The 27101-nt window shown below is 39.6% G+C and overlaps 1 protein-coding gene across 1 annotated transcript in view; it reads left to right on the forward strand.

Annotated features, from left to right (window-relative positions):
- Window positions 1-1082: 1082 nt before the first annotated feature.
- Window positions 1083-27101, forward strand: part of SLC22A16 (solute carrier family 22 member 16) — a gene marked incomplete at both ends in the record, with an annotated part of 31836 nt that continues 5817 nt past the window's right edge. Inside the window, 5 exons of the mRNA XM_080616029.1 lie at window positions 1083-1132; window positions 19330-19806; window positions 22566-22683; window positions 24546-25095; window positions 26970-27097. Of these exons, the coding sequence (XP_080472155.1) occupies window positions 1083-1132; window positions 19330-19806; window positions 22566-22683; window positions 24546-25095; window positions 26970-27097 (1323 nt within the window). The remainder of the gene's footprint in view (window positions 1133-19329; window positions 19807-22565; window positions 22684-24545; window positions 25096-26969; window positions 27098-27101) is intronic.

The raw sequence follows: 27101 nt of genomic DNA on the forward strand, positions 1-27101 counted from the left end.
AGACTTTGGACAGCCTCTGATCCATCTCCTCACTCAGAGCAGGGACAACTTTGAACTTTGATCTACTCGAGAAGGGAAATCAAGTGCTGTGGGGAGGAAAAACCTTAAATATGAGAGCTGCACCTCCACCAGTTTTTTCTGTATCTTGCCTAATTCTCAGAGCCCAGAGTGACTGGGCTGCTCTAGCCTAGCTGCTCCAACAAAACCCACTAAATAAGTACAACAGTCTCCCATTGTAACTCACTTTGCTAATCCTTAAGCAAGTTCAAATTTATTATCTTGGCCTACTCTGGGTAAGACAGAAAAGGAAGTCCAAACATAATTAAGGCTTTGTGACAAATTGGAGTACTAATGGCAGTCATACAGATACAGGACAGATTACATATCTTACCTTTATTAAATTATATCATTTTACATTGTGTGCTATAACTTAGGAAAAACAAACATGTAATATATTCGAATAACAGAGCAGATTACTAAAAATAATTAACAGTGCGGTAATGTCCTGAGTTAAATATTGTTTATACCTTCCTGTAACTGAGAACATCCATATGAAATACGCAAGAGCCTAAATACGTTAAACTATACATGATTGCCGCAGGAAGATGTAAGCACATAATTGCCTCCTTTAATTTTCATTTTAGTGTGGAAAACAGAGATGCCGCGCGGCGGCGTGGGCAGAGACCCACCTTTTAGAGGGACCTGCCCGAGGCACTCGGTCTGGGCGAGGGATCGAGCCACTCGCCCAGGAGCGAGAGCTCTGAAGGAGGGCAGTAGTTACGTGCCGCCGAGGTACGCCCGCCTCGCCCGGCAGCCGGTGCTCAGGCAAGCGGGGCCGCCGGCTGCTGACCGGCTCCGTGCGGGTGACGGTTGGCAGCGGGGCGGCGATCGCTATGCCCGCCCCCGGTCCCGCCCGCTGAGGCGGAGGGGCGGCGCACACCCCCCTTTGCCGCGGGCCGGCGGGCGGGGCGCTGGACCCCGCCGGGGCACGGCACGGGACGACACAGACCAGGAAAGAAGGTGCCCCTCTCCGCACCGCCGGGGCAGCGACACGGAGACTCCCGGGTTTCTGCCGTCGCGCCATGGCTCTCGGCTCCGAGCGGCTCTTCGACTCCCTGGGACACTTCGGCAGGTACCGGCGCAGCCCCGTCCCGTTCCGAGTGGGGACCGCGGCGGTGGGCTGCGTCCTGTGTCCCGCGCACACGGACACCGTCACACCCGCAGTCATGCATCCGCACTTAGGGACTGACGGACAGCCACGCAACAGGGTAGCAAGCTACCCACGCGGCTCACAGGCACACGGGGGCAGGCGCAGGAGCACGTTAGCGTGTGTCGCGGCGTGTACTACAGGGGCAGGCATAAGCAGCGACACACACACGGAGCGGCTGACGCATGCTTTACACAGGTGCACACACACTGCACACACACAGACACACAGAGGAGCTGACACATGCACTACACGCATATTAACATACACACACACACACAGAGAAACTGACACACTGAAACCCAGTGTATAAAGTCACACTCTAGAGCTAGGCACTGATGCATCTATTCGCAGCACTCTACACATCCCCATATATAGTCTTTTATACATGTGTTGTGAACCATGCATATGCTCACACAAGCTATGCATGCACATATATACATGCCACTTTCACATATGCGTGCACACACTAGCAGTCAGACTAGGCTCACACACCTGTAGACATTCATGCACTCTATTTTTGCAGTGGCACATTCATGTACATGCACTCTTAGACACTTCATGTTCACACATTTCTTGCACATGTGAGCATGCAGCCCCACACACATGCAGCCCCACACACAGAGTCCCAGGCCTGAAACAGCCTGAGCTCTTCAGGGGTGACAGGAGGTACAAGCACTATGTATAGGAGTATTGTGTGACCCACAGGTGGGCTGTTTCTGCACAGAGGCACAGGCACAGGCTTGCAGGGGGTAGATAGTGTGTTTTTATTGTTGTCTTGTATGTCATACATGGATACATAATATATGTATGCTTATTTATCAACAGGGGATTATCTGTATGGTAAATGGAGGGTTGCATAGTGGCAAGTTTTCTTCAATGTGGTTTGTGGCTCTGATGCGTGTGTATGCAGGCCTGGGCTAGTTAGATGGGATACACTGATGTGGTATGGGTGTTTGTATGCTTCTGTAGATGTGGATGCAGGGCTGGTGTATGAGACTCTGCTTATAGCAAGTAACGGAGAGGAAATGTTTCGTGAGAAAATGAAATTTTAGAGGATGTGAGCTTAACACTAAGAGGCGCATATCTTCACAGTGGGTTCTGTCCTATACTTTCATGATGTGCTGATCAGCATGGATCTTGCAGACACATACTCCTCAGAGCAGATGTCTGGAACAGACCAGTGTGTCACAATTTAGCTACAAGCTCAAGCAATTGAATTGCAATATTATACTTTCTAGCTCAGTCACCAGTGGGCTAGCCTAACCCACAGTGTTGATCTCCTCTCTATGGGGGTAGGAGCAGTGTTTTGAATAAGTAGTGGGAGCTCCTTTTTAATGGTAGAAGTGCATACCTGAGCTTTACATCAGAAGTGGCTCTTTAGTATCATGTGCAAGCAGTAGTGGTGGGTATCAATAACCTCTGCAGACACCTAGGATGAAAAGACTGTTTCTTTGCTTAAGTGGGACCTATGCTTAAATTACATGTTTGGCTAAGTTGTGATTTACAGGCCTATCTGAACAGTATTTCATTCATTATCAGTTCTGGGTCAGCAACAAAACTTTGTTCTGTGCGAACTAGGAGAGATCCTAGCAATCAGTTTATTTCACTGTTGCCGTTGTTCTTTTGTCTTGTGTGGTCTGCAGGAAGCAGGCATTTGACTCTGAATACTGAAATAACTCCTTTAGTAGTTATTTCAAACTACTGAAGTAGTTTTCCTATTTGGGAACTTTTATCTATGCTTCACATAAAGTTTTCACAACTACTTCTTGCAACTAAAGGGAGAACAATTCTACAGTGATAACCTCACATCTAGGGGCCAGAATATTTGAGATGCAGTTCAATAGGGTTTGCATAGGCATCTTAGACTCGTGGCTGTTTGAGATTTCAAAAGTCATGTGCTAGGAGTAAGTATAATTGTAGCTTATGGTAGATGCACCTATTCAAACAAATACAAAAAACTCCTTCTAATCCCTCAGTACTGCTAGGTAAATGATCATACTTTGCATAAAAAGTTGTTCTTAACTGTAACTATGAAGTTAGTTCTAATTATCTGGTATTTATGCGGCATCATGAGTGAGAGATAATTGATCATTTCTTCAGTTTAATCAATTCTTATAAGGCCTATATAAGCTATGCATATAGATCCTGTAGATTTGCCACTGTCAAAGTCTGAGCAATCCCAGCACGAGCGTTAGTATTTTGAAGGCTGTTTTCATTTTCTTAAAATCTGACAGATGCAGTAAAGATTGGCCAACTGTTTATCTATATAAATATATACACGATGAGAGTATGTATGCTTTATATATATGTAATGTATATAATATATAGTTATATAAACATTATTTTCATACACATATGTAAAACTTTCACTGTAAGACTGTGAATTTTGCAGAATTGACATTCATATGGATGCTGACAGTATTTTGCTTTCCAGTTGACTCTCCTTCGGAAGTCTCAGTGATGCTATAGTTCTTACAGGGGTCTTGAGACTGGGACCTTTCGTGAACAACCATGAAATGTAATGGCTTCTGTGTCCTTTGCCATTAAAGGAAAACTTTATGCCTGTCTTTGAATTTCAACATGGGTAGCATCTGTGGCCTGAAAATTCAAGGCTTTTTTAAACCTTGTTCTTGAGTCTGTCTCTGGAGCATGAGATCACTGCTCGCTGTGGCAGAGGTGAATGAGAAAAAAGTAGTCCTGACTGCCTCAAAGGGCCTCATCTCTAATGTGCTGCCAGGCCTTACAGTGCCCAATTTACCTGCACTGAACTGCACCCTTCTCCCATGCCCGACTGTGCCTATAGGCTTTCCCTTTCTGCCCCCTGCCCTTTCCCCAGCCCCTTTCTGCCTACGCACTTCAACTGCAAACACCTGCACAGGGCCTGTCAGATAAAGAGGATATAGTCAGGCAGTTGCCATCACTGGCGGGCCCCCGTGCTTTGAGAGGGGTAACATGACTAATAGGTGTAAGTTTGATAGCAGAACATGTGCATAGCTGGGAGGTGTGCTTTGGAGTCTGGCTGGCTCACACTGCCCATCCATTTAGTTCCCAGGTAAGCTAAAGGACTTAAAATAACTTTAGTGACTTTAATCTACCATTAGGACACATAACTTACTGATCTGCTTGCTGGTGAGAAACAGTCTATGTATATTGTAGCTCTGATCAGAGTGCTGAACGGAGACATGATCTAATCAGGAATAGCTGCCTAGAGAGAAATCTGGTAAGGTACCTCCTACTGTAAATGTGGGTAAGAGTAAGGATTTAGTTTCCCAACTGTAACGTCTGGTAGCTATGAGATGCAGCTTACATTATATGTAGAGTTTTCCCTGTCATTTACAGTTTTCAAGGCTTGGCTTATACTTTAGCTAAAAGCAGGTGGTGAAAATTGTCAGGGAGAGGGAAAGATTGAGTGTCATTGACACTATTTCTGGGATTTGTGATGAAGTATTTCTAGAATCTTTTAAAGGATTGCCTTTTATCTTAAAATATTCTGTCTTTTACAAAGTTGAGTAAGTTATACAGATTTCCAAATGCTGGTATTATAATGTATTTTACTAGTAGTTAGACTATCTAATAAATTAACAATGACTGCTCTTTACTGAAATGTTTGTGTATTTATTCACTTTTTGATATCACTTTTTGATATCTTTATGTTGTTGTCTTATATGAACTTGTTGCCTGATCAGTGGAGTTGCTACAATTTGGACTTTAGAAGCAACCAATACAAGGATTAGCAATGGCTGCTACTTCAGATACAGCTCACCTGTTGCAGCCAAATGTGGAGTTTAGTAGAGAGTAATAAAATTACCAACACTTTTAACATTTTTTGTTAATTTCCCCAAAACTTTTGTAGTGTTCATAAATAGACCAGAGATTATGCTTAGTTTGTGAAAAAATAAAGGCTTGACTTGTGTAGAGAGAGATTCTTGCTATGGACGTCTACAACGCAGGCCCTGCTGGTCAGTGCCATAGTAGCAACATTAGAACACTTAGTGCTAATGCCATTTCACTTCTCCCTCATTTGTAGTGTTCTTGGTTCACTTTTAAAGTCCTACACCAAATGGTCTACCTTCTTTTCACATCTCAGAACTTTTCCAAGCTCCTATTTTCATGCTGATGCCCTTATCTTCTCTCTTGTTTCATAGCTCACAGCCCATGTGATCAGATTGCATCTCCTGCAAACTGTGGTGTGTACGTGCTACTTCCAGGAATTCTTGGGTTTTTATCAAATAACAGAGTCCCAAGTATCTCAAAGATCATACTCACCACTTCTTTTCACAAAAAAAACAAAATAAGAATACTTTCAAGCATTTATTTTTCAAACTGAAATATTTTATAGATGTCTTGAAAGTTTCTTCCCCAAGAAAAGTAAATATTTCGGTCGGAGAAGTGTACTTGCTGGACCTGCAAAGAAATTGGTTTTTCTTTTCCAAGTTAGTATGGAGAAACAGACAGTCATATTCAGCATTTGAGCAGATGATTAGCTTTAACTTACAAAATTGAAGCATTACCAGCTTTTTCTGGAAAGGGGCTTTGAGCAACTTGGTCTAGTGGAAAGTGTCCCTGCCTATGGTAAGTGATCTCCTAGGGTCCCTTTGGACTCTAACAGTTCTGTGATATACTGGCTATTCTATACAGTGGAAAAGTTTATCACAACATATCTGTCATTCACTTTTCAAAATGTGCAAGTGGACAGCTGTTTGTGTTTACTGGAATGTACCAGACAGAAGAATTGCAAATCAAAGTCCTCCTTTGGCTCTTAGTCAGGGGTGATGTTTGACAGAAATGTTAGGTAAGTGTTCTTCAGCTTTATAGCTAAGCTATATTATAAAATCTGAGTCAGTCTGTGCTCATCTCAGATGTTCATAGGATAAAATAAGTGGACCTGACTGCATTTTTTTTTCCACTTTTTTTCTTGGGAGGAGGTGGTGGTGTCTGAATATTTTGCAAAGAGTACTTGATCCTGTTTCTAAATGGTATCATAACCTTGGAGAAACAAGACAAGCCATGTGTTTTCACACGGCAGACTCTAAAGCTTAAACAAAGATCTTATTATCTGTGCCCGACCAGACAAAAGTAGAAATACACTCAAGGCTCATAATCAGTTGGATACTGGCAAGTGCTCCTGAATAACAGTGACAACACACTAGCAGTGTGGCCTGCAAATGGTACTAACAGTACTTTCTGGGACCCAGGTTGTACTGGAAGCAGTCTAATGCAGGATCTGCATAGACAAAAGTGTACAGCAGCAGAATGTGCTGGCAATATCACCCTGCCTATTTCTGGATTGAAAAAATAGATTATAACAGTAGAAGTAGATTAAAAAGTAGATCACAATAACAGAAAAATAACTAAATAAAACCAGGATGAAATTGCACTTGTGCTATCCATTACTTCTTTAAGGTTAAAACCTGCAATACAAGCCACAGTTAAGGCTAGTAAATCAATTATGATTTGTAAAACAGCTGCTGAGATTCAGACTGCACCTCTGAAATGTTGGCAGCCACCCAGGGTGGCTTCTACATAGAGTTGTAGCATGGATATAGTTATGGCAGCATGAGGCAATTATCACAGGCATCAAGGAGCTGATGATCAGCTGTCCCATCCCAAAATATTATGGTATGAATGAAAATGAAATATATAAGGCACTGCACAGTGTGTTCACTGTAACACAATGCCTGGGACAGAGATATTACTCTTATGAAAGTTTCTGTCAATGGTTTTCTCACAGTAGTCATGATTTTCAGCAGTACTAAGATATCTCAAAGTTGGAAGGAAATGTTTTATTAAAAGGCTTACTCACGGAAAATTTACCAGTTTATTGCAGGAAGTGAAATGATACAAGTAGAAAACAATGTTAAATTTAGAGAGTTTTTCTAAGTCCCCAGAAGCCTTCAGCACATGCTATGAAAATTGCTGTGCTAGAATTTTGCTATACACAACAAGAATGGAACTTAGATGCATACACAGCTGACGTTTTATTTAAGGTAGCTTGAGGCATGAAGCTGTAGCAGCTGAGCGAGAACATGAGATTCTCAGCTTCTCAGAAATATGGAAAAAACCAGCAAGACAGAAAAAATACCAACTGAAGTAGCTATGTCTCAGTTGCAAGGCCAAGAGTCAGACATCAGAGAAACTGCCATGTATGCAACAATACTACTGTTACAATGCTTGCTATGTTGTTAGCCTTCCATTAATACTTGCTGTCAGCTCCTTGCATACAGATAATTCCAGGAAACACTGATTTTGTTGAACTGTTGAATGGAGAGCATTAAGATCAGAGAAATAAGAGATCAAGCCTGTTCTGGAAACATGAAATCCCAAAGGTATGGAAAGTGAGGGAATAAAACCTTAAACTTTCTGAGAAAGAAAAAGGAAGATTAATGCAATCATTTAGAACTTAAGAAGCAGGCAGAAATAATTTTTTTTAGCCTTTAAATTGCAGGCGTAGATCTTTGTGTCCTTGGTGAAAAATTGGAAAATATTACTAATAATGCTCATTTAGCCCTTGTTCTGTAAATAAACATTACCATATCTATGGTATTTAATTTGGTGGATGTCTGCCTAGTGCTAGAGAGCAAGTCAAATACAAAAGGTGAAAAATGAGCAATACTAGATAAGAACTATCCGAAAGCATTCTCTGGCATGAAGCCATTGGATATATGGTGAGATTATCCTGATGAGACCACATTTAAGTTAAGTGATTTATATTAATGTCTCATATTCCAGAACAAGTTATTGTTTGGATTTTTCTTTTCCTTATTTGTCCTTTTTTTTTTTTTTTTAGTCTTTGTGACTGGTGTAGGTCAGCAGAGCTGGGAAATACCATAAACTTGTTACAGCTCCACCCTTCAGAGAGAGATAATTCGTGTTAGTTCCAGGGTCAGAGCAACTGGGACCTCATCTCACTTATGTTTGTATTTTAGGCTCCTTGGATAAGTGTCATTGTTTGTAGATCAGCGTAGTCAAGCTCAGTTCTGTCTCACTTATCCATTGAGAATAGAGGGAGAAGCTGGTACAAAACCAAATATATGTAGAAGGATCCTGGTAGGTCTGAGCAGAATCCAGCTTCTTTACTGGATTCTTGTGGAGAATGAGACCTGTATATTGCTTATAAATATTTATGTAAGGCTGGAAAACAGCATTATTCTGGACCATTCACTTGTATCAGCTACCATAAGAGAAACACTCAAGGAAAGAACCTGGCAGTACTCTGGTATAAGCGGGTATAATAAGTGTTACAGAATATGTTTTAGAAGAAGTCAAAATGCATTCTTAGCATTAGGAACAGTCAAACCTGTAATTTACATTTCTTCGGTTTTAATTTAAATTGCTTCCAATTTTAACAGTTTAAAGAGGAAGGCAGTAGAATCTTCTTCCTTGAAGATGACAGGAAATGGAAAGGTTGCTTTCCATTAAGAAATCAAGAAAGGTATAGAATAGCTCTATCTGTTGGTCATGGAAGAGATAAATGACCAATAAAATCAATGTGTAAATCTCTCATAGGAGAGAAAACAGGAATATTTTTCTTGTCTTGTGAAGAAACAGGCAAACCTCATATTTAGGACTAAAACTGGAAGGGGATATAAGTAAATAAAAATTGGACAGAAGTTCATGACCAAGTTGCTAATCAAAACAAAACAAAATGGAAAGCTCTCCAGTGGGATTTAATCACTTAATAACGTCTTATTATGGGGCAGACTCCCATGACCATCTGGAGAAAATGGGTTAAGAATTTCTAGGCAAAGAGTGGGTTACACATCTGCAGTGAAAAGGAACAGTTTGGAGGGAAGTGGAGCTACAAACCTGCAAAAAGATGCTGAAAGTCCTCTTGTGCTCAGTAACCTTCTTTTATATGGATTTAGAGGTAACCTGCCTTGCCTTGGAGAAGATAGCCTGTCAGGGATACTAAACTGGATGAGTAAGAACGTGGGTGGGACAGACTGCCTGATCTTGGAAAAGCCTTTGTTCTGAACAGCCCTTGTAAGAGCTGATGAACTGTTGGTGGATCATCAGTGTAGACTCCTGAAAAGAGAGAAAAAAGGGGACTATGTTTTGTTCTTGTGTTCTTATCCTAACCAAGACTTTAACTAAGTAGAATACACAAGCTACTCTGTTACACAAAGAGAGAAGTTGGCGTGGAAGCTATTTTCCCTTTAAATGTGGTATGTAGATGCTAAATAAGGATGTACTTAAACAATTCATACATAAGCAAAACCAAATTAAATAGAGACAATGCTATAATACTATAATAATATACTATGCAATAGTAAGGCTTAATTATCTTGCAAAATTGCTATTTTCTTCAGTATGGACAATTTTCACCAGGTTATTCAATCACTGGTATTCAATCCATGGTATTCAATCCATGTATTTGTACCTTCAGCTATACCAGGTTCAGAGTTTGGCAATAGAAATATGTAACTAGAATAACAGATAGTAAGAACATAATTCATATGAAAACCAATTAGTTTTATTTCAGGATTATAGACAGAAAAAAAAAAACGGATAAAAAAATGTAAATTTACATAGTTTTAACAAAGTTAATGCAATGTGTCATCAAGGTAAGCAGCAGAAAACGTCAGATTTCCTAAATGTGAAAAGGAGAATGAAATATAACTGTTTATAACAAAGTGCTGCTTATGTCTATAATTGCATGGAATCTCAATAAAAGCATTTAAATTCCGTTAGACACTTCACAGATTATGATGTGAAATGATTTGCTTACATAAGCTGATGGAAACACTACAGTGTGGAAGTGAATTAAATAACTGATTTGTATTTGTCCTCCTTAAAAAGGCTGACCAAAAGAAAACAGTGTTACCAAAGATTTGAGTTTTCCGTGTGAGAAGTAACACTAGTAATAGCACGCAGAGAGAGTACATGCTAATTTTCTGGATGTTAGATGTTTATAGAGCCTGAAGTGTTACTACTGTTCAAGTGTAACCATCATAGAATCATAGAATAGTTAGGGTTGGAAGGGACTTTAAGATCATCAAGTTCCACCCCGCCTACCATGGGCAGGGACACCTCACACTAATTCCAAAACAAACCTAAATAACTTAAAAACTGCATAATCATGTTCTTTTCTAATTAAATTACCTCGTATATGCCCTTGACACACCTAAAGCAGAAAAGACAAGTGGAAAACTAGAATGAAGTAGACTGACTGCAGCTCTGCCATTGGAGGGTATTGGAATTGCTGCTGAAATCACAGTCCATTCCTGCTTGCCAGCCTTGTTCTCACTGTGATTGATGCTCCACTGGTAACTGCTGTAGACCCATTTGGAGCCATGACCTCAAGTTCAAGGCTGCTTTACAGGTACCTCTGTGGGTGAAATTTACCAGAATTACAAAAATTTGTTTCATACTGATTTTGATAATCTGAAAGAAGGCTGACCAGAAGAGGATTAGAAGTTAATGTGCATCACTTCATGTCTGACCAGTGCTTTTGGTGATAGTTTTAAATGCCCATTTTTTATCTCCCTTTTATTGCTTTATTTCTACCAGTTGTAAGATAGATACTATAAATATGTGAAGGTGAAAAACTGCAGTTTCTCCTGACAGCAAGCAAGATGTCAGGATTTTTTTCTTGCTGCCCTTTAAGGGCATCTTTAATGGCAGCTGCACTTTCTGCTGTGCATGGCTGTCCATAGATGAAAGCTATGCTACTAAACTATTGAAACCCAGCAGTATTTATCAACTGGATTATTTGAGTCACAAGTGATGACAGAAAGCTGATGTGCCTCATTAAACAGTCACAGAACTGTTCCATTAATTGCCCCCCCCCAAAAAAAAAAAAAAAAAAAAGTATTTTAAAAGTATGGCTTTTAATTCCATAGCACTAATTCTTGATTTTACACTAATGTGACTTGCTTATTGCAAATGTGCCATAGTGAGCAGCCAATGTATTTTTCTTCTTGGCTCTGGTGAATAAATATTGGGTTTGTGTTAATCAGAGTGAAACATGCATAAATTCAATGGGATAGAAGTGTTACAATTCCTCAGAGAATCAGGTTAAACGACAGTAAGTGTGATTTGGCAAATATCTGCTGTTTGGTGACTGCATGTTGATACATACATACATTATCCCCAGTGATGATACGTAATTCCTGGGGCCTTTCTGATCCCTACAGGTTTTCTTATTCCTATTGCATCTGTGCTGTTGGTATGTCCAACACAACACCTTCTGCCTCTGAAAGCAAATTCCGGGAATAACCATCTTGCTGATGTGGGTTGAGACCAAGCTTTACTGGTAGTTTAAGCTGCCCTTAGGAGGGAAGGAAGTTTAATCATGACACTGTAAGTCAAATAAGGCCATGTCTTTCAGATATTTAAAGCTGCTTCCAAATCTGCACCATAACAAAAATACTGCTCCTGAGACTCATTCAACTCCTTTCCTCTCAGAAACCGAATGTGAAAGTGCATCACAGCTTTTTGGTTTAGAGTGGAAAGAATGCTGAATGACTTTTCTCACATTAAAAAAAAAAAAAGAAAGGACAAACCAGGATGGGATACAGAGGTGAAAGAGGTTACTGAAAACAAGTTCTTTCAGAAATAGTAAGTATCTGAAAGTTTCTTTCCACTGAAGCCATCCTGTTGAGTTTACACTGCACGACAAAAACATGCTGTGTTTTCTGACTAAGCAGTTTGCTAAGAAAGTTGTTTAAAAGACAAACAACAGTAAAATAGTTCTTGTAAAATCTGTGGAATTGTACTAATCTTTGGCTAATCACAGAACAGCCTTGTGATTCTATCCTACACTAAAAGGACTTAAATTTTTATATTAGCTTTTGATGAATAGGTACTAATTCCCTCTCTCCTCTCTTTGATGGACAGACAAGGAAACAAGTATTATCAGAAACATCTTCTATTTAACATTAGTGTCCAACAGTAAGTTTTGTCGCTGCAATAACTGACAATGGTAAAAGTAGTCTGAGGCTGGGGGTTTATTCTCTAATACGTAATGAGGCAATGTCCACTTCAGGTATCTTTGCATGCGAGATACACCACCTTTTAAATACACTGGTGCAGATCATTTGCATGGATGCAGTATAAATTGGATCAAGCAACTAATATGGCTTGGTTTATTTTTTTTAAGTCATCATCTATTTTGACTTTTTTATTTTTCCAAGTTAGATCAGTTTCCCAGATAAAATTCACAGCTGGTCCACATAAAAAGTACCATTGCAACTGAGGATAGAGTGCACTGTATGTCAGGGGATGCATGAACAGCAGGAAAGGAGAAGGGAGGAAATACCTTACGGTGACAGGGTCACAGATATCTTGTGTCATGAGACTACAGACAGAGTGCCAGTGGTCTAAGATCTGGTTAATTATCTTTATGGAATAATATTTCTTCAATTCAACATTAACATTATGATATTACCTGTTGCTTTTCTTACTGGTGAGATCTTAAAACTTGTGAGGAGAAGTTAGAAAATGTAAAGTCTTGTTTACCATAAGCTGTAAACTGAAAAAAGAATAATGAGGAGGAAATTTCTTAGAAATATTTAAGAAAGACTAGAACATTTTCATGTTGTGTCTTGCTCAAGCTTTTGTGAAGACAGTTTTATGCTCATTTGACTTCTGGCATTCGTTAGGAGTCTCTCTACTAAAGCAGTAACCTACAAAGTCTTCTTGACTTCTATATTTGACACTCTTGGCAAGAGTGACGAAATGTGCTTGCCAAATAATTATCTCCCATGGCAAGTTACTGAAGAGATGGAAAAACACTGGGAGAGATTATCATGCCTTTTAGGATAATCATCATGTTTACAGAACTTAAAGAATGCAAAAAAAGTATGTTTATTTTAAAAGAAAAAAAGTCTGTAAAATAGGTCATTGAAAACTACTGTTTGCAGCAATATATGTTATGTAATCTGGTGGGTGCATGTGAAAATAACTGGTGTATAAATTACCCTTACCAAAAACTGCCCTTTTTGAGATCAGCTCAGGAAAGCAGATCACAGACTTTGCTTTCTTTTGGTGAACTTACAGAGTATTTATTGCTGCTGCAATGGTATTTTTGTGCAATTCTGATGCATGACCAGCAATATTTTTTTTTTTTTCAGGGAAATTAACTTTAGAATGGAGTTTGGTGAGGTTACTAAAACGTTTATATTACATGTTTGCCTGTAATAGAGAGATTAAATCTTAGTAATAAAGGAGTTACTTATCAGCCCAGCGTTCTTAAGAATTCAGGAAAAGAGTTAATAATTTACAGCAGGTATCAAGAATAGGATAGACTTTAACCTGTGCCTTAGGGACAGTGAAGTGTATGACCTGTACACATCTTTTGCTGACACAGCAAAGCCTCGCCAGGGGCTGCTCCTGGTTCCCCAGGCAGGTCGGCAGTGCTCCCCCCGCATCAAATTCTCCCACAAGGAAGAGAAGCTGCGACTCTGGGGTTTTAAGATTAGGGAAGAACATTGAAATGGCCACAGACAAGAGGGCTGAGGGAAAAAAATCAGGCACCCAAAGGTCCAAAAGAGGGGTCCCAAATTAGCAGTAGAGCAGGCAAAAGCTTTATGTTCTTCTGCGTTTAGCACTGTCTGCTGCCTCAAACTGTTCTAGAAAACCGAGGTCTACCATGTCTACCATGAAGCGGGGCCTGTGTTTCTCTCTCTTCCTTTTCAATCTTCCGCTGTTCTGGAAAGCAAAGTTCAATGCATCTATAGTATTCTTCCATCCCACATATCAACCTCCCCACATACTTTTCATGCTTTCTTTATGTTTGCACTAATGGCCTAATTAATTCCTTTTTGGTAACTATGCAAGCTAACAAATCTTCTGACCTCTGTCCAACTGGTCTTTCTAGAAAATCTCTTCCCACCCAGAGGAGAGTCTCCCCTGCTCGTAATGTTGGGCTTTTCAATTTAGCATGTAGTGGGGATGACTACATGACTACTGTAGCTTGCAATGGATTTTGCCTTCAGAGCAAAAGAGGGCTTTCAGAACACTTTGTGTGTGTTTTTCACATATATATGTATGTGTGTGTATATATATATGTATGTATGTATACAGAGAGAGTCTTAGCCCAGCCCAATATGGAATTTTACTGGAGAGAGCAGTACTTAGGTTTTATAAGCAGGGGAGAAGCCCATTACTGTGGTGGCAGCCCGCTTGTGTAGTTTGGGATGCCTCCAGCCACTGGTGCTACCAAATACCTTTCTAGCTTCATATCAAGCCTCATTCTTTCCTGTTCCTGCTTCCCTTGCCTAGTCCTTGGCTTTTTTATTGAGCATGTAGAGGTTAAAAACTGCAGTTCAATCCGCCCTGCAGGATTCTGCAGCAACATGGCCGTTTTGTTGTAAAAAACATGTTTTCCTGTTCTTAAATGAATTCATAGGCAGCATAAATTACATCTATTAATCTGTATCTGGCATTCTGTTTGAGTTTTTCTGTTTGCTTAGCATAGGTGCTGCAAATTAGGTAAGAAAAATAATAACTGCTGAGTGGATTTCTTCATTGGAGATAAATAAGGAAAAGAAAAATGGAAGAACGGTTTTACAGGAATCAGTTATATCACGTTCTAAGTTAAACCCTTGAAAGATTAATGAAATATGGCATGACACGGATGTTTCTTTAAAATAAATCCTTTATCGCTTTTTATAGGGGTGGAAACGGTGCTATGTGACAAAAAGAAAAAATGAGGAAAGGGTAAGGGACTGTAATTTATATTGTTTTAGTAAGTAGAGGGGGATAACTGATAAATCTGTACAAAGAAATTACAAAAACAGGGAAGATTTATTTAAGGTTGCATAAGGATGTTTTATAAGCTGCTGATAGTCTTACACTGGAAAAAGAGTCATCAAGATTAGATTTAATGAGAAACTTTCCAACAGAAAGATTTGACAGTGGAGCAGTCTGTCAAAATGGTTATTAAAGTATGATCACAAGCATCGTTCAGGAAGAGATAAGATGAAACTCTCAAGAGAGCAGTTAGTGCAGAGCATTAGCTAGACCTGATTCAAATCAGAGCCCTTGGGTTTTGGGTTTTGCTCTTGGGTTTTGGATTTTAAAAATTAGTGTGGTGCATTGGTTCATGCCATCTCCTCAGTCTGTATCCTTAGAAGTTATCTTCTTTGAAGCCTCTCCAACAAGAAAGGACGTAAATGTAATTGTCCTGCTCACTCTTACTGGGTGGAAGAGAAATTATATTTCCTCATATTTCTTGTACTGCAAAAGCTAATTAGGAAACTTAAGAACGTGTGGGAGTTTGAAATTATTTCATTCTTCCTCTGGGAAATACCAACTGGAGGCTGCAGTTTCCTGATGCGTAATGACAGATGCTGCAAATACTGGGGATCCTGGCACCATGCTTTTTATTAGCTAGTAGAAGATGTAACTGCACAAGTTCTAGGGATTTAATTTGCTACTTGCTAGTGGTCTTCTAGTCCTGATTTCAGTCATTCTGCATACTGCAACAATAGCCAAAGTTGTTGATTTTTGGTCTTGCTTTTCTATTTTTAAAATGTGTTTGTGATTTTTGATAGGAACAGTTAAAATGAAACTAGAGAATAATAACTAAAAACTGTTGTTGACCATATTTGTCTGCATTAATAGGGCAACAGAGGTTACATTTCAGATAACCTTTACTTTTTCTGTGGTCCAAGATAGCCTCGAAGCCTTTCAGAACTGTTTTAGCCTTGCTTTGATTTATGGCTAGCTAATTAATCCTCAAGAAGCTGTTCTCTTGAGAGGGAATTGATAGGCTTAAGGGATGCTTTGTGCATGTTTAGCTTCTCTTTACAGTATCTCTCACAAGGTTTGTTGGGAAAAAGCAGCACAGCACCTCTGCGAGATTGCCTTGCAGTGTCATCAAGAGAGAAGGTGAGCCAGATTTTAGGCTGCCATGATGGGTTTAGCAATTTGGTCTTCACTGGCAAACTGCACCACCCAAGTCTTGGAAGGCGGATGTAGGGACTGTAAGAATGAAGATCCTAGGCCCACTGTAGGAGAGGATCTGGTTCGAGACCATCTTAAAAACCTAAACGTACGCAAGTCCATGGGACCTGATGAAATCCATCCGTGGGTCCTGAAGGAGCTGGCGAACGAAGTTGCTAAGCCACTGGCCATCATATTTGAAAAATCATGTGAAGTTCCCAATGACTGGAAAAAGGGAAATATAACCCCCATTTTCAAGAAGGGGAAAATGAATGACCCGGGGAATTACAGACCAGTCAGTCTCACCTCTGTGCCTGGTAAAGTCTTGGAGCAGATTCTCCTGGAAGGCATGCTAAGGCACATGAAAAACAAGGAGGTGGTTGGTGACAGCCAGCATGGCTTCACTAAGGGGAAATCCTGCCTGACCAATTTGGTGGCCTTCTATGATGGGGCTACGAAACTGATGGACAGGGGTAGAGCAGTTGACGTCATCTACCTAGATTTGTGCAAAGCCTTCGACACTGTCCCGCATGACATCCTTGTCTCTAAATTGGAGAGACATCAATTTGATGGGTGGACCACTCGGTGGATAAAGAACTGGCTGGACGGCCACATGCAAAGAGTTGTGGTCAATGGCTCGATGTCCAGCTGGAGACCGGTAACGAGTGGTGTCCCTAAGGGATCGGTGCTGGGACCGGTCTTGTTCAACATCTCTGTTGGTGACATGGACAGTGGGATTGAGTGCACCTTCAGCAAGTTTGCTGATGACACTAAGCTGTGTGGTTCGGTTGATACGCCGGAGGGAAGGAATGCCATCCAGAGGGACCTTGACACGCTTGTGAGGTGGGCTGATGCCAACCTTATGAAGTTTAACCATGCCAAGTGCAAGGTCCTACACCTGGGTCAGAGCAATCCCAGGCACAGCTACAGGTTGGGCAGAGAAGAGATTCAGAGCAGCCCTGCAGAGAAGGACTTGGGGGTGTCGGTTGATGAGAAACTTAACATGAGCTGGCTTCATTGTGCGCTCACAGCCCAGAAAGCCAACCGCATCCTGGGCTGCATCAAAAGAAGTGTGACCAGCAGGTCAAAGGAGGTGATCCTGCCCCTCTACTCTGCTCTCGTGAGACCTCACTTGGAGTATTGTGTGCAGTTCTGGTGTCCTTCACATAAAAAGGACATGGAACTGTTGGAACAAGTCCAGAGGAGGGCCACGAGGATGATCAGGGGACTGGAGCACCTCCCGTATGGAGAGAGGCTGAGAAAGTTGGGGCTGTTCAGCCTGGAGAAGAGAAGGCTGCGTGGAGACCTCATAGCAGCCTTCCAGTATCTGAAGGGGGCCTACAAGAATGCTGGGGATAGACTGTTCATCAGGGACTGTAGTGACAGGACAAGGGGTAACAGGTTAAAACTTAAACAGGGGAAGTTTAGATTGGATATAAGGAAGAAATTCTTTACTGAGAGGGTGGTGAGGCACTGGAATGGGTTGCCCAGGGAGGCTGTGAATGCTCCATCCCTGGCGGTGTTCAAGGCCAGGTTGGATGAGGCCTTGGGTGATATGGTTTAGTGTGAGGTGTCCCTTCCCATGGCAGGGGGGTTGGCACTAGATGATCTTAAGGTCCTTTCCAACTCTAACTATTCTATGATTCAACCGTTTCTTCAGACTGCTGTGGATAAGTTAATAGAGCTGTTGTCAAGAGAAAGGGGGATAAAAAACGCTGCACCTGAAGAGCAACAATGCTATTGGAAAGACAGGATGGGTGACTGGATTTACATTTACCAAGGAAAGAAAGAAGAATCATGAGATAAAAGACAAAGGAGAATGAGGATGGTGAATTGAGTTATGTTACATGAGAGAACTGTTTAATTGAAGGAGTTAATTGGACATTAAGACAATGTATTCAGCAAATTCTATCTAAATATTTTGGTTATAGATGGTTTAGAAATTAATTAGAAATTGTGCTGATAGATGACTTAAAAGTCCTAGGCTAAATACTGCTGCAATCTTAATTAGGGGAATTCAAAGGTAGATTTTGGAGATCGTTTTGGAGAGGAGCAATCTAGAGGGCACCTTTGTTATGGGAACTGGCATTGCTCTGACTTTTCCCATAAGACATTTCAAGGCAATTATTTTTTAGGCACCATTTCCTATATTCAGCAGAGATAGCCTCTGATAGTTTTAAAAAAAAGCTGCTTTTCTTTTCATACAATCAAGGCCCATCATGTACTGCAGTAAGGATGTACATGTAGAAGCTCACTGAATGCATCTTCAATTAGTGCAATTGATTTGCCTTCAGAAAATAAAAAGTGGAAGAGAAGACAAAGCTATGTTGGTTTTGCTGAACAGACGTACTAATTATGTGCATAGTTTTCACATTTAATTGAGGAAAAGTCTCCTTACGCTTAGATTATCAGAAACTGTCTAGAATTTGCATTCAGTGATCCTAGACTTCATTGCAAGTCTTTCAAAATTCAGAATACATGTGCAATTTATATACTGAGATTTACTTGCATGTCAAGCATGTTTTAAAAGCTGTTAAAATGCCAAAGTTCAGGCTATGCATAAAACATTCTTTTACCACATTTGCTTTATGATACAATCTTTAATGGCGAACTGCACACCCTGTTTAAGCCAAAACCCAACCCAGTTTACAGCTATGTTTTGGTACCAAACATTTCACGCTGTTCAGATTCTATCTTCCTCTGCATGTGTCTAAATGCATTCTCTCTTTGCCTTTTGGAGACAAAATAGGGAGATGGAAGACAGACAGAACACAGTTATATGGATAAATTAGGAGAAATGAAGTGCATAATGTGTTTGGTTTGTTTTATTTGATGCACATACCTCCATCCCTCAGAACCTGAGGTTTTTCTAACCAATCAAGTAATCTAAGGCCTTATTTTGAGAGAATATACTGTACAGAATTGAGAGGGTAGAAGGTTGCTTCAAACTAAGTGCTTAAATTCAGAATTGTTTCTTTTTAAACGGTCTTCTCTGTGTATGGCTAAACACATGACTGAAAGTAATATTATTTTCTGGCAACAGATTACTGTGGATCTCATCTTTGGTCTCTTGCAGGGCTTAGATAATATTGAAGCAGCACTATGTAACTTAATACTAGACACTTGAATGATGTCTCCATTTACTGATCCTAGCAAATAATTCTGTTGATTTATTCTTTTTCATGTATAGAGGGCTTTTCTTTGGTAAACTTCTTTCTTTCCCTTTACAGATTTCAAGCGGGCGTTTATTTTGCAACTGTCTTTCAAGCTATGTCATGTGGTATCCATTACTTAGCATCTGTGTTCATGGCTGTTACTCCTAAATTTGTATGTGGGATCCCTGGAAATGTGAGTAGTATTCTTTTCCACAACTCCTCCGAATCAAGTATAGAGGACATCTGGACACTATGGGCATCAGCAGAAAATTACATTGTAGTCCAGCTGGAAAATGGAGAAATTTGGGAACTTGATCAGTGCAGCAGATCCAAACGAGAAGTCAGTTTGGATCTGACATACGAATATGAAGGCAACAAGTCCATATTTTCTTGTTCTGATGGATTTCTCTATGATGATACAAAGTGGAAGAGCACTGTTGTTACACAGTGGGATCTGGTCTGTGACCGAGAATGGCTTGCAAAATTAATCCAGCCTACATTCATGCTTGGAGTCTTGTTTGGAGCAGTGATTTTTGGTGACATTGCTGACAGGTAAATTGCCATCCTCTGAAAATTGTAGCTTCAGATTGCAGTAGCTTCAGGTATATCGACCTGTTTGTTGTTCTCATTCATTGTGTATTCATAATTATGTACTACTAATCCAGGAGTTTTGGATATTGTTTTATTCACAGTTATGTTTAACTTAATTTCTTTCTCTGATACTATTTTAAAATGTATTTGCGAATCATTTGCTTTTAGATTTTTTTCCCTACTTCATATCATCAATTGTTCTAGGCCATTGCTCTGTGCAGCTAGCATTTTAGGCTCTTTAACAGGAATAGCAATACTTAGTAGTAATAGCAACAGTAAAACCTGGGAGTAGATTTTAATTTCATTTTCCATGAGGAGATATTCTTTATGGAAACATAAATTTTTACTTCTGGATATTATAAACAGCCAAAGGGCTACTGGAAGATTAAAAATAGTGTATTTCAAAATCACAAATTTCTTAACCTCTGTCATGAATAGAGCTCTGTGGGGCTGATGAAAAGGCTTTGAGGGTTTGATCAGGCCCCATGTTCTTAAAATAAATACCCATACAGTATTTTTCCTTGCTGTCCAAATATAGTTTTTCCCTGAATGGTTAACTTAAACTTTAGTCTCTTGAAGGTTACTCCAAATGGGAGGAAAAATGGTTGTCAATGAGCTGAGCTGTAGTTTCACTTACTTACCAGCACATACAAAGTTCTGTTTGAGAATGAGGAGAGTCAGTCCATGGAGGGACTCAACCTGAGCAGTCTCTTGCTCACAGTACTAAGGCTGTCCTTCAGCCCTCCCCCCTCCAGCACTTTCTCCCTGGATATTATCTCTGATCACGCACTGAGATCCAGCATCAGAGCTGGTCTCAGAAGCATTAGAGAGATTCAGTTTGTACATCTGTATCCTGCTTCTCTTGGTTTTCTCTCTCAACACAAGAACACACATTCCTACCTGAGAAGAACACCCAGCTATGCCTCTCAATCCATATCAAACACCCAAACTATGTTGTACTTGGTTTTGTCTCAGGCAGTTTATGTACCTGTGTTTTGTTTTGAAGGCTTGTTTAGTGTTATTTATCTCTTTCTATAGAAGAGCTTGTTGACTAGCAGCTCTGTCAGGTGAAGGGTGACGTTTTATCTCACAGTCAACAGTATTAGCAGAAAAAGGAGACCAGGCATGTAATTTTCTGATTTCCTTCATTAGCACAATGCTATGGTGGGATAGTTACAACATGGGAATGTAAAAGTAAAGATGATCCTTTTTTTAATTTGGCTTTCAGAACACATGGACTCAATCCTGCTTCCTGATCCAAGGCTTTGTAAAAGTGTGTTTAATACAAAACCAGACTATAGTGCCAACATTCGCTCTGGATCCCTTTAAATCATTCATAGCTTTATTAATTAATATTCAGATGTGATTTATAAGTTTATGATCATATTGTTATGATTTCCATTAATTCAAGCCATGGACAGCCGGTAAAGATAATACATACATTCTGAGTTGCAGATTTACAACTGTAGATTTTACAGCTGAAAGTGATTATTTTCTGACACATTCTGGCTGGTGGGAAGTAAGTTTATGGGTCTCTTCTGTTCCCAATTAACAGATTTCCCAACAGAATTGCTCTGTCAGCTAGGACTCACTGGGATCTCTTCTGGCAGGGATCACAAACCAAATGTGCATGACTCCAGGTCAAGGTTGGAGAAAAATAGGGTTTGTTTCAATACAGTACCAAATACTCACGAAGAAAAACTGATAAATGAGCCCACATCCCTGAAAATCCTCAGACTGTCTGTGAAAACGCAATATCCACATCTGTGAAAAGCTGTTGGCAGTGGACTAGATAATAAGAGTCCAAGAGAATATTATCAGGGAAGAAAAATATTTTGTATTACAGAACATTTGTAGATAAAATATAATGAATCCTCAATATAGATATACTGCCGATTTCTAGGTTTTCTCCTCAGATAAGCTTCTTATTGCTAGTATGTGCTCCCTTATTTAGGCAGAACTGGCTCTATTCGGTATATTTTCTCTCTGAGATATGGGAAGAAGATAAACAAATAGAAGTTTCTTTTTACTAAATGTCCTCCTTTTACACTGGAAATCACTATGTTGTTGATGTATTTGACATACTTTTTTTGCTCTTAGTAAATGATCTTCCTGAATTTCTGTATTTGTACATGCATGCTTCTGTGCTGTGATGCAATCAGAAAATTCAGGGGAACTATGTCATTTATTGGGGAATTCAACTTTAAATAAGTGGACAGAGATATGTTACAGAAGCCTTTCATTACGATCCAAATTGGTTGTTTGGCAAGAGACGGCATGTGTTATCACAGCTAAATTGTGTTAGAAATTATTAACTATATATTACTTAATATAAAATATGTGAAAAAATGAGTCTTACCTACTGTCCTCATAAATAACAGAGTACATTTGCAGATTAGTTATGTAGAAGTTAAACCTGAAACTGGAGATGAGCATATATAATTCTCACTTCTGCACGTTGCTTCCAGCTAAGAATTGTGGAATGGAAGTTCTGTCCATAGGAGCTTCCTTTTTCTTGGAGGTTGAAAGTACTAAAAAATTAATACAGGTAACTAAACTAATGTTTTTGTGGTGAGTGAAAGTATTAATTACAGTATTTTCAGACTCACTTCCAGATAGGCTTTCTGGAATTGCAGAAAAATACAACTCCATTTTTTGTTGTCGTATTTTAATGGAATGTTTGTGGTTATTCATAATTTTATTACTGCTGTGATTTGCAGACTGGGAAGACAGCGTGTTATATGGTTCACAAGTACTGGTCAGTTTGTATTTGGCATCGCAGTGGCCTTCACATTTGACTACTACAGTTTCGTGATTGTGCGCTTCCTTCTTGCTATGGTAAGAAAGGATGTTCATCCTGGTTCTTTCTACTTGTCATTTCCTACCCCTTCTCAGGAGAACCTCCCTTTATACTATTACCTACCTACTTCATTGTTCTAAAGTCCCCTCTGTTGCACTTATTTCAGCAGAGCAGGGAGAGTCTGAATGTTCTTGGACCACAGCACTTTACCTCTTTGAATTAATAGAAAGTGTCTGTATGAAGCAGTGTTTGGTACTTCCTCCATCCCAACCTCTGTTGGACTGGTAATTAAACACGAAGTGTGAGCAGCAAACTGATTTCCACATTGCAGCTGCCATTGCATTTCTCCTTATTGTTAGAATTGGAGTATATTTTTCTTAAGGTAACAAATCTATAATTATGATTTTTATCTCTACTGTTTTGAGTGATGGAGGAGAGATGCATTTCTTTTCTTCCATGGTGTTTTAAGCTACATCTGAAATACTAAATACATAGGTAGACCTGTTAAAACACCTAGATGTTTATACTGTACTTATGGTTATTCCAGTATATGTGTTCGTGCATAATGACACACATAATTTTATATATATGTATGATATATATCCAGTATCCGATATTCAATATTTTTACATAGTAACCAATTTTGAGTTGCTATTTTACATCCAAAAGTACAATATTTGTAGTCTTCCATTATATGCTGCATAAAGAAATTAGAATGCTGTCATAAGAAAAATGATGCAACTTACTTAGAGTAGGTTAGAAAATTGAAAATAATCACATAGTTTATTTTGTTCCTGCTGACAGTACATTAGGCAAGACAGCACTTGCATCTGGGGCACCCTTTTCCTGATTAGAGCTCAGAAGGATTTCCTAGCAGGAAAAACTGCATGGGCATTTGAGCCTCAAACAGTCAGATCATCAGGAGTTCCTCTTCTGACTCCTTTGGCTGTTGATGCTAGAGGCTGTGGTAATTTAGAAAAGCAAAAAGCTCTGACTAGACCAATTCTGTAGGTTTTAACTGCCCTCTGTGACTGACCTGCGAGATAGAGGTCTAAAGATCTAGCCCCATGCTGCTAAGATCAGCACAGCTTTGCTGCCAGGTTCAGTGGGTTGAGAATCAGAAATTATTAACTGGAATATTTTTAACCAGAAAATTGATTAATCTAAGCAATATACTGGAATATTTTCTAGTCTAGATTTTCTAGCTGTGTTTTGAAATGTTTTGAGATACCAAGAGTTTGACTGTTGCTAGAGAAATTGAAATATATATTCAATAATATATATATTCAATGAAGAAATACTATAATGCAGAACATGCCAGTAATTGCATTCAGTAGATAACATATAAGAACCTATAACCATATGAGATTCTCTTCCAACATTTTCAGACTTTGATTTAATGAGATAATTTACAAGGGTGTGGAAGGTAATTCTCAGTAAATTTGCAGTTCGTTGATGTACAGATTATTAACAGTCTACTTAAAAGCCAAGGTTAAGATTTTCAGAAGTGGCAATTAGTTCACAGGACCTCATATTTCCATAGCATCCAGTTTGCAACGTCATTAAAGGACGTGATTTTTGGAGGTGAAGGGCTTAGTGACATCAGCAAATTAGGCTATTTTTCAGGTGTTTCTTGCTGGCTCTCCCCCACTACAGGGAAGCATACAAAATCACATTTTAAATACAGTGCCTGGGCATTCTGAAGCTTTGAGTGAACTTTTTTCTCCATCTGATTTGTTTGCAGGGATTTTTCTGTCAGTGTGGGACATGCCAGTGCAGTGACAATTAAGTGTACATGAATGTGGAACACTGTTAGCTGTTTGTTTTTATTGATGTATGAAGAAAGTAGATACAAACCTCACTACTGTTTTTGTTTCTGTCTCCCACCCCAAACCCCTAGGTTTCAAGTGGCTATCTGGTTGTGGCTTTTGTTTATGTGACTGAATTTGTTGGCATTAAAGCACGAACCTGGGCTTCTATGCATGTCCATGCTTTTTTTGCTATGGGAATTATGGTTGTGGCACTCATGGGATTTTTGGTTCAGACCTGGTGGGTCTATCAGATATTTCTCTCCATAGCAACTCTTCCCTTTATCTTGTGCTGCTGGATGCTCCCAGAAACACCTTTTTGGCTCCTGTCAAAGGAAAGATATGAAGATGCACAAAAAGTAATTCATATAATGGCAAGATGGAATAAAGTAAGCACTCCCTGCAAAGTTTCTGAACTCTACTCTGTCCAACAAGATGATCTAGTGAGTGGCAGAATGGGTGACAGTGACACATCCTCAACAAAGAAGCACAACATCTTGGACCTGTTTTGTAACTGGCACATTGCAAGAAGGACCATCACAGTCTGGCTGATCTGGTTCACTGGGAGCTTGGGGTACTACGTCTTCTCTCTCAGTTCTGTCAGTCTAGGAGGCAATGAATATTTAAATCTCTTTCTCATAGGTAAATATTTTTGTACCTTATTCTGTTCATGACAGAACTAGAGCATAACATTTAGAAATGTCTATAGAGTTGACAGCCAATTTTAAAACTTTTTTCATTCAATTATGAACCCTGTTCAAAAAGTTTCTTGCTAACTCATCACAAAGTTGACTAACACAGGAATATCATTCACTCCAAATCTTACTGTTTCTGGAAAATAAAAAAAAAAAGGTGAATTCAAAATTTGTTGGTGTACAAAATTCTTCTCCATCTGTCTTTGCTTGTAAAACCATATTCTTCTTGTCTCCTCTTTGCCCTGCAAGCATATAGCAGATCTACACAAACACCAAGGGAAGCAGTCCAGCAACACAAAATTTATATGGCTCTGTTAAAGGTACAAACTAGGAAAATGAGAGAAAAAAAATATCATTTTAATCACTTATAATCATGATATCTTGTGTCTGTGTAGAAAATAGTTTCATAATTCTCAGAAGCAAGAGGAATTTTAGTTTTCTCAAAAGTATATTTTTAATTTAGTTGTAGTATTCTTTTAATTTTAATTACAGTCTGGCTATAGTCTTCCTCTGGTACCTAAGCTGTTTATAAAGGCAGCTCGGTGCATCAAAGGCCTGACCCAAATCTTGTTAAGATCAGTGGAAATATTCCATTGACTTCTAGATCAGGCACGCAGCTCTGAGCCAGTGAAGAACTGAATCATGCACTTTGCTTTATGCAACATTCACTCAGTAGAGTGAATTCACATCAGTAAAGTGAACGCGACTGTTCATGTACATAGACACACAGAAGGACTGGTCTCTCCTGAATTCAGTTTGTGTTGTCATGTATGATAGCATATTCATAGATGGATATGTTGAAGAGATGATGCTAGTATTGCGCAGATAAGTAAACTGTCATGGTGGGGTACAGTGCATAAATCACCATATCCACCTCTTCCAAAAATATTTTAGTAGACTACAAACACAGAATAATTGCAACCTGCTTTTACCAACACTAGATCAAAATAGTTTCCTTCTATTATAGATGTATTGACATACTATATGTGCTTAGTGAAGGGATGCAACATATTTGTTCAGGGCTGTATCTTACGTTCTTCCTTGGTTTTACATTGGACATTCTTCACAAGCAAGTTGGGTTTAAGACATGTCTGAAGTGGCTTAGGTTCAATATAATTTGTCTAGGGGAAAATCATGTTTACAGGTGGTTTGTGAACAGCTGTAGCCTGTTCCTTTAGAGGAAAGAAACCTGAGTTCCTTTAGAGCTGCAGAAGTTTTTCTCTGGAAAGGGACATTAGGAGGAGATTATCTGAGTAGGAGTGGGATATTGTAAGCAACTGCCCTCTTTTTAAAGGACTCAAAAACTGGACCTGGGGGGACCTTGATTGACTTATACGTTGGGGTGATTCTGGGCTGAAGCTGGGGGTGCACCTGTGCCTTCAGTTCTATGTCCAGGTGGAAGCTGGCAAATCCTGAGAGGTGTGTCAGTGCAACACTGGCAGTGTTCTTTGTGGGGACACCTAAGCTGTTGATGTGAAAATACCTGAAGCAGAAGAGCAGCAAATAGAGAGCTTTCAGTCACAAGTGCCAAGGTCATGGCCTTGCTGTTTTGTGTAATTTTCCACCCCAAAGAGAAACAGAGCTGCTCTGCATTGCGAAACCCATTTCCCTTGTCCTCTATCCTCTCCTACCGTATTTTAGGCCATGTTTTCTGCCTTCTGCTGCCATTTCTGTTAACAAATGAACTAGCCCAACACACTGCTTATCTCTAGATTTCACTTATTTATTACCTTCTAGATTAAACTAATCCTCATAAAGAAGAAGTTAGAGTTACAACATGAATGTGTGTAACCATGACTTAAAATAATTTCATACTGACAGGTGCTGTGGAGTTGCCTTGCTATGTCATTGCTTGCATTGGGATGGACAAACTGGGAAGGAGAAACACACTCATTCCGTTCCTTATTTTAAGTGCACTGATCTGTGTTTTAATTATGTTCATACCTCAGGTTA

The sequence above is a fragment of the Psittacula echo genome, assembly GCF_963264785.1.
Source record: "Psittacula echo genome assembly, chromosome: 4".
In the NCBI taxonomy this organism is placed as follows: Eukaryota; Metazoa; Chordata; class Aves; order Psittaciformes; family Psittacidae; genus Psittacula; species Psittacula echo.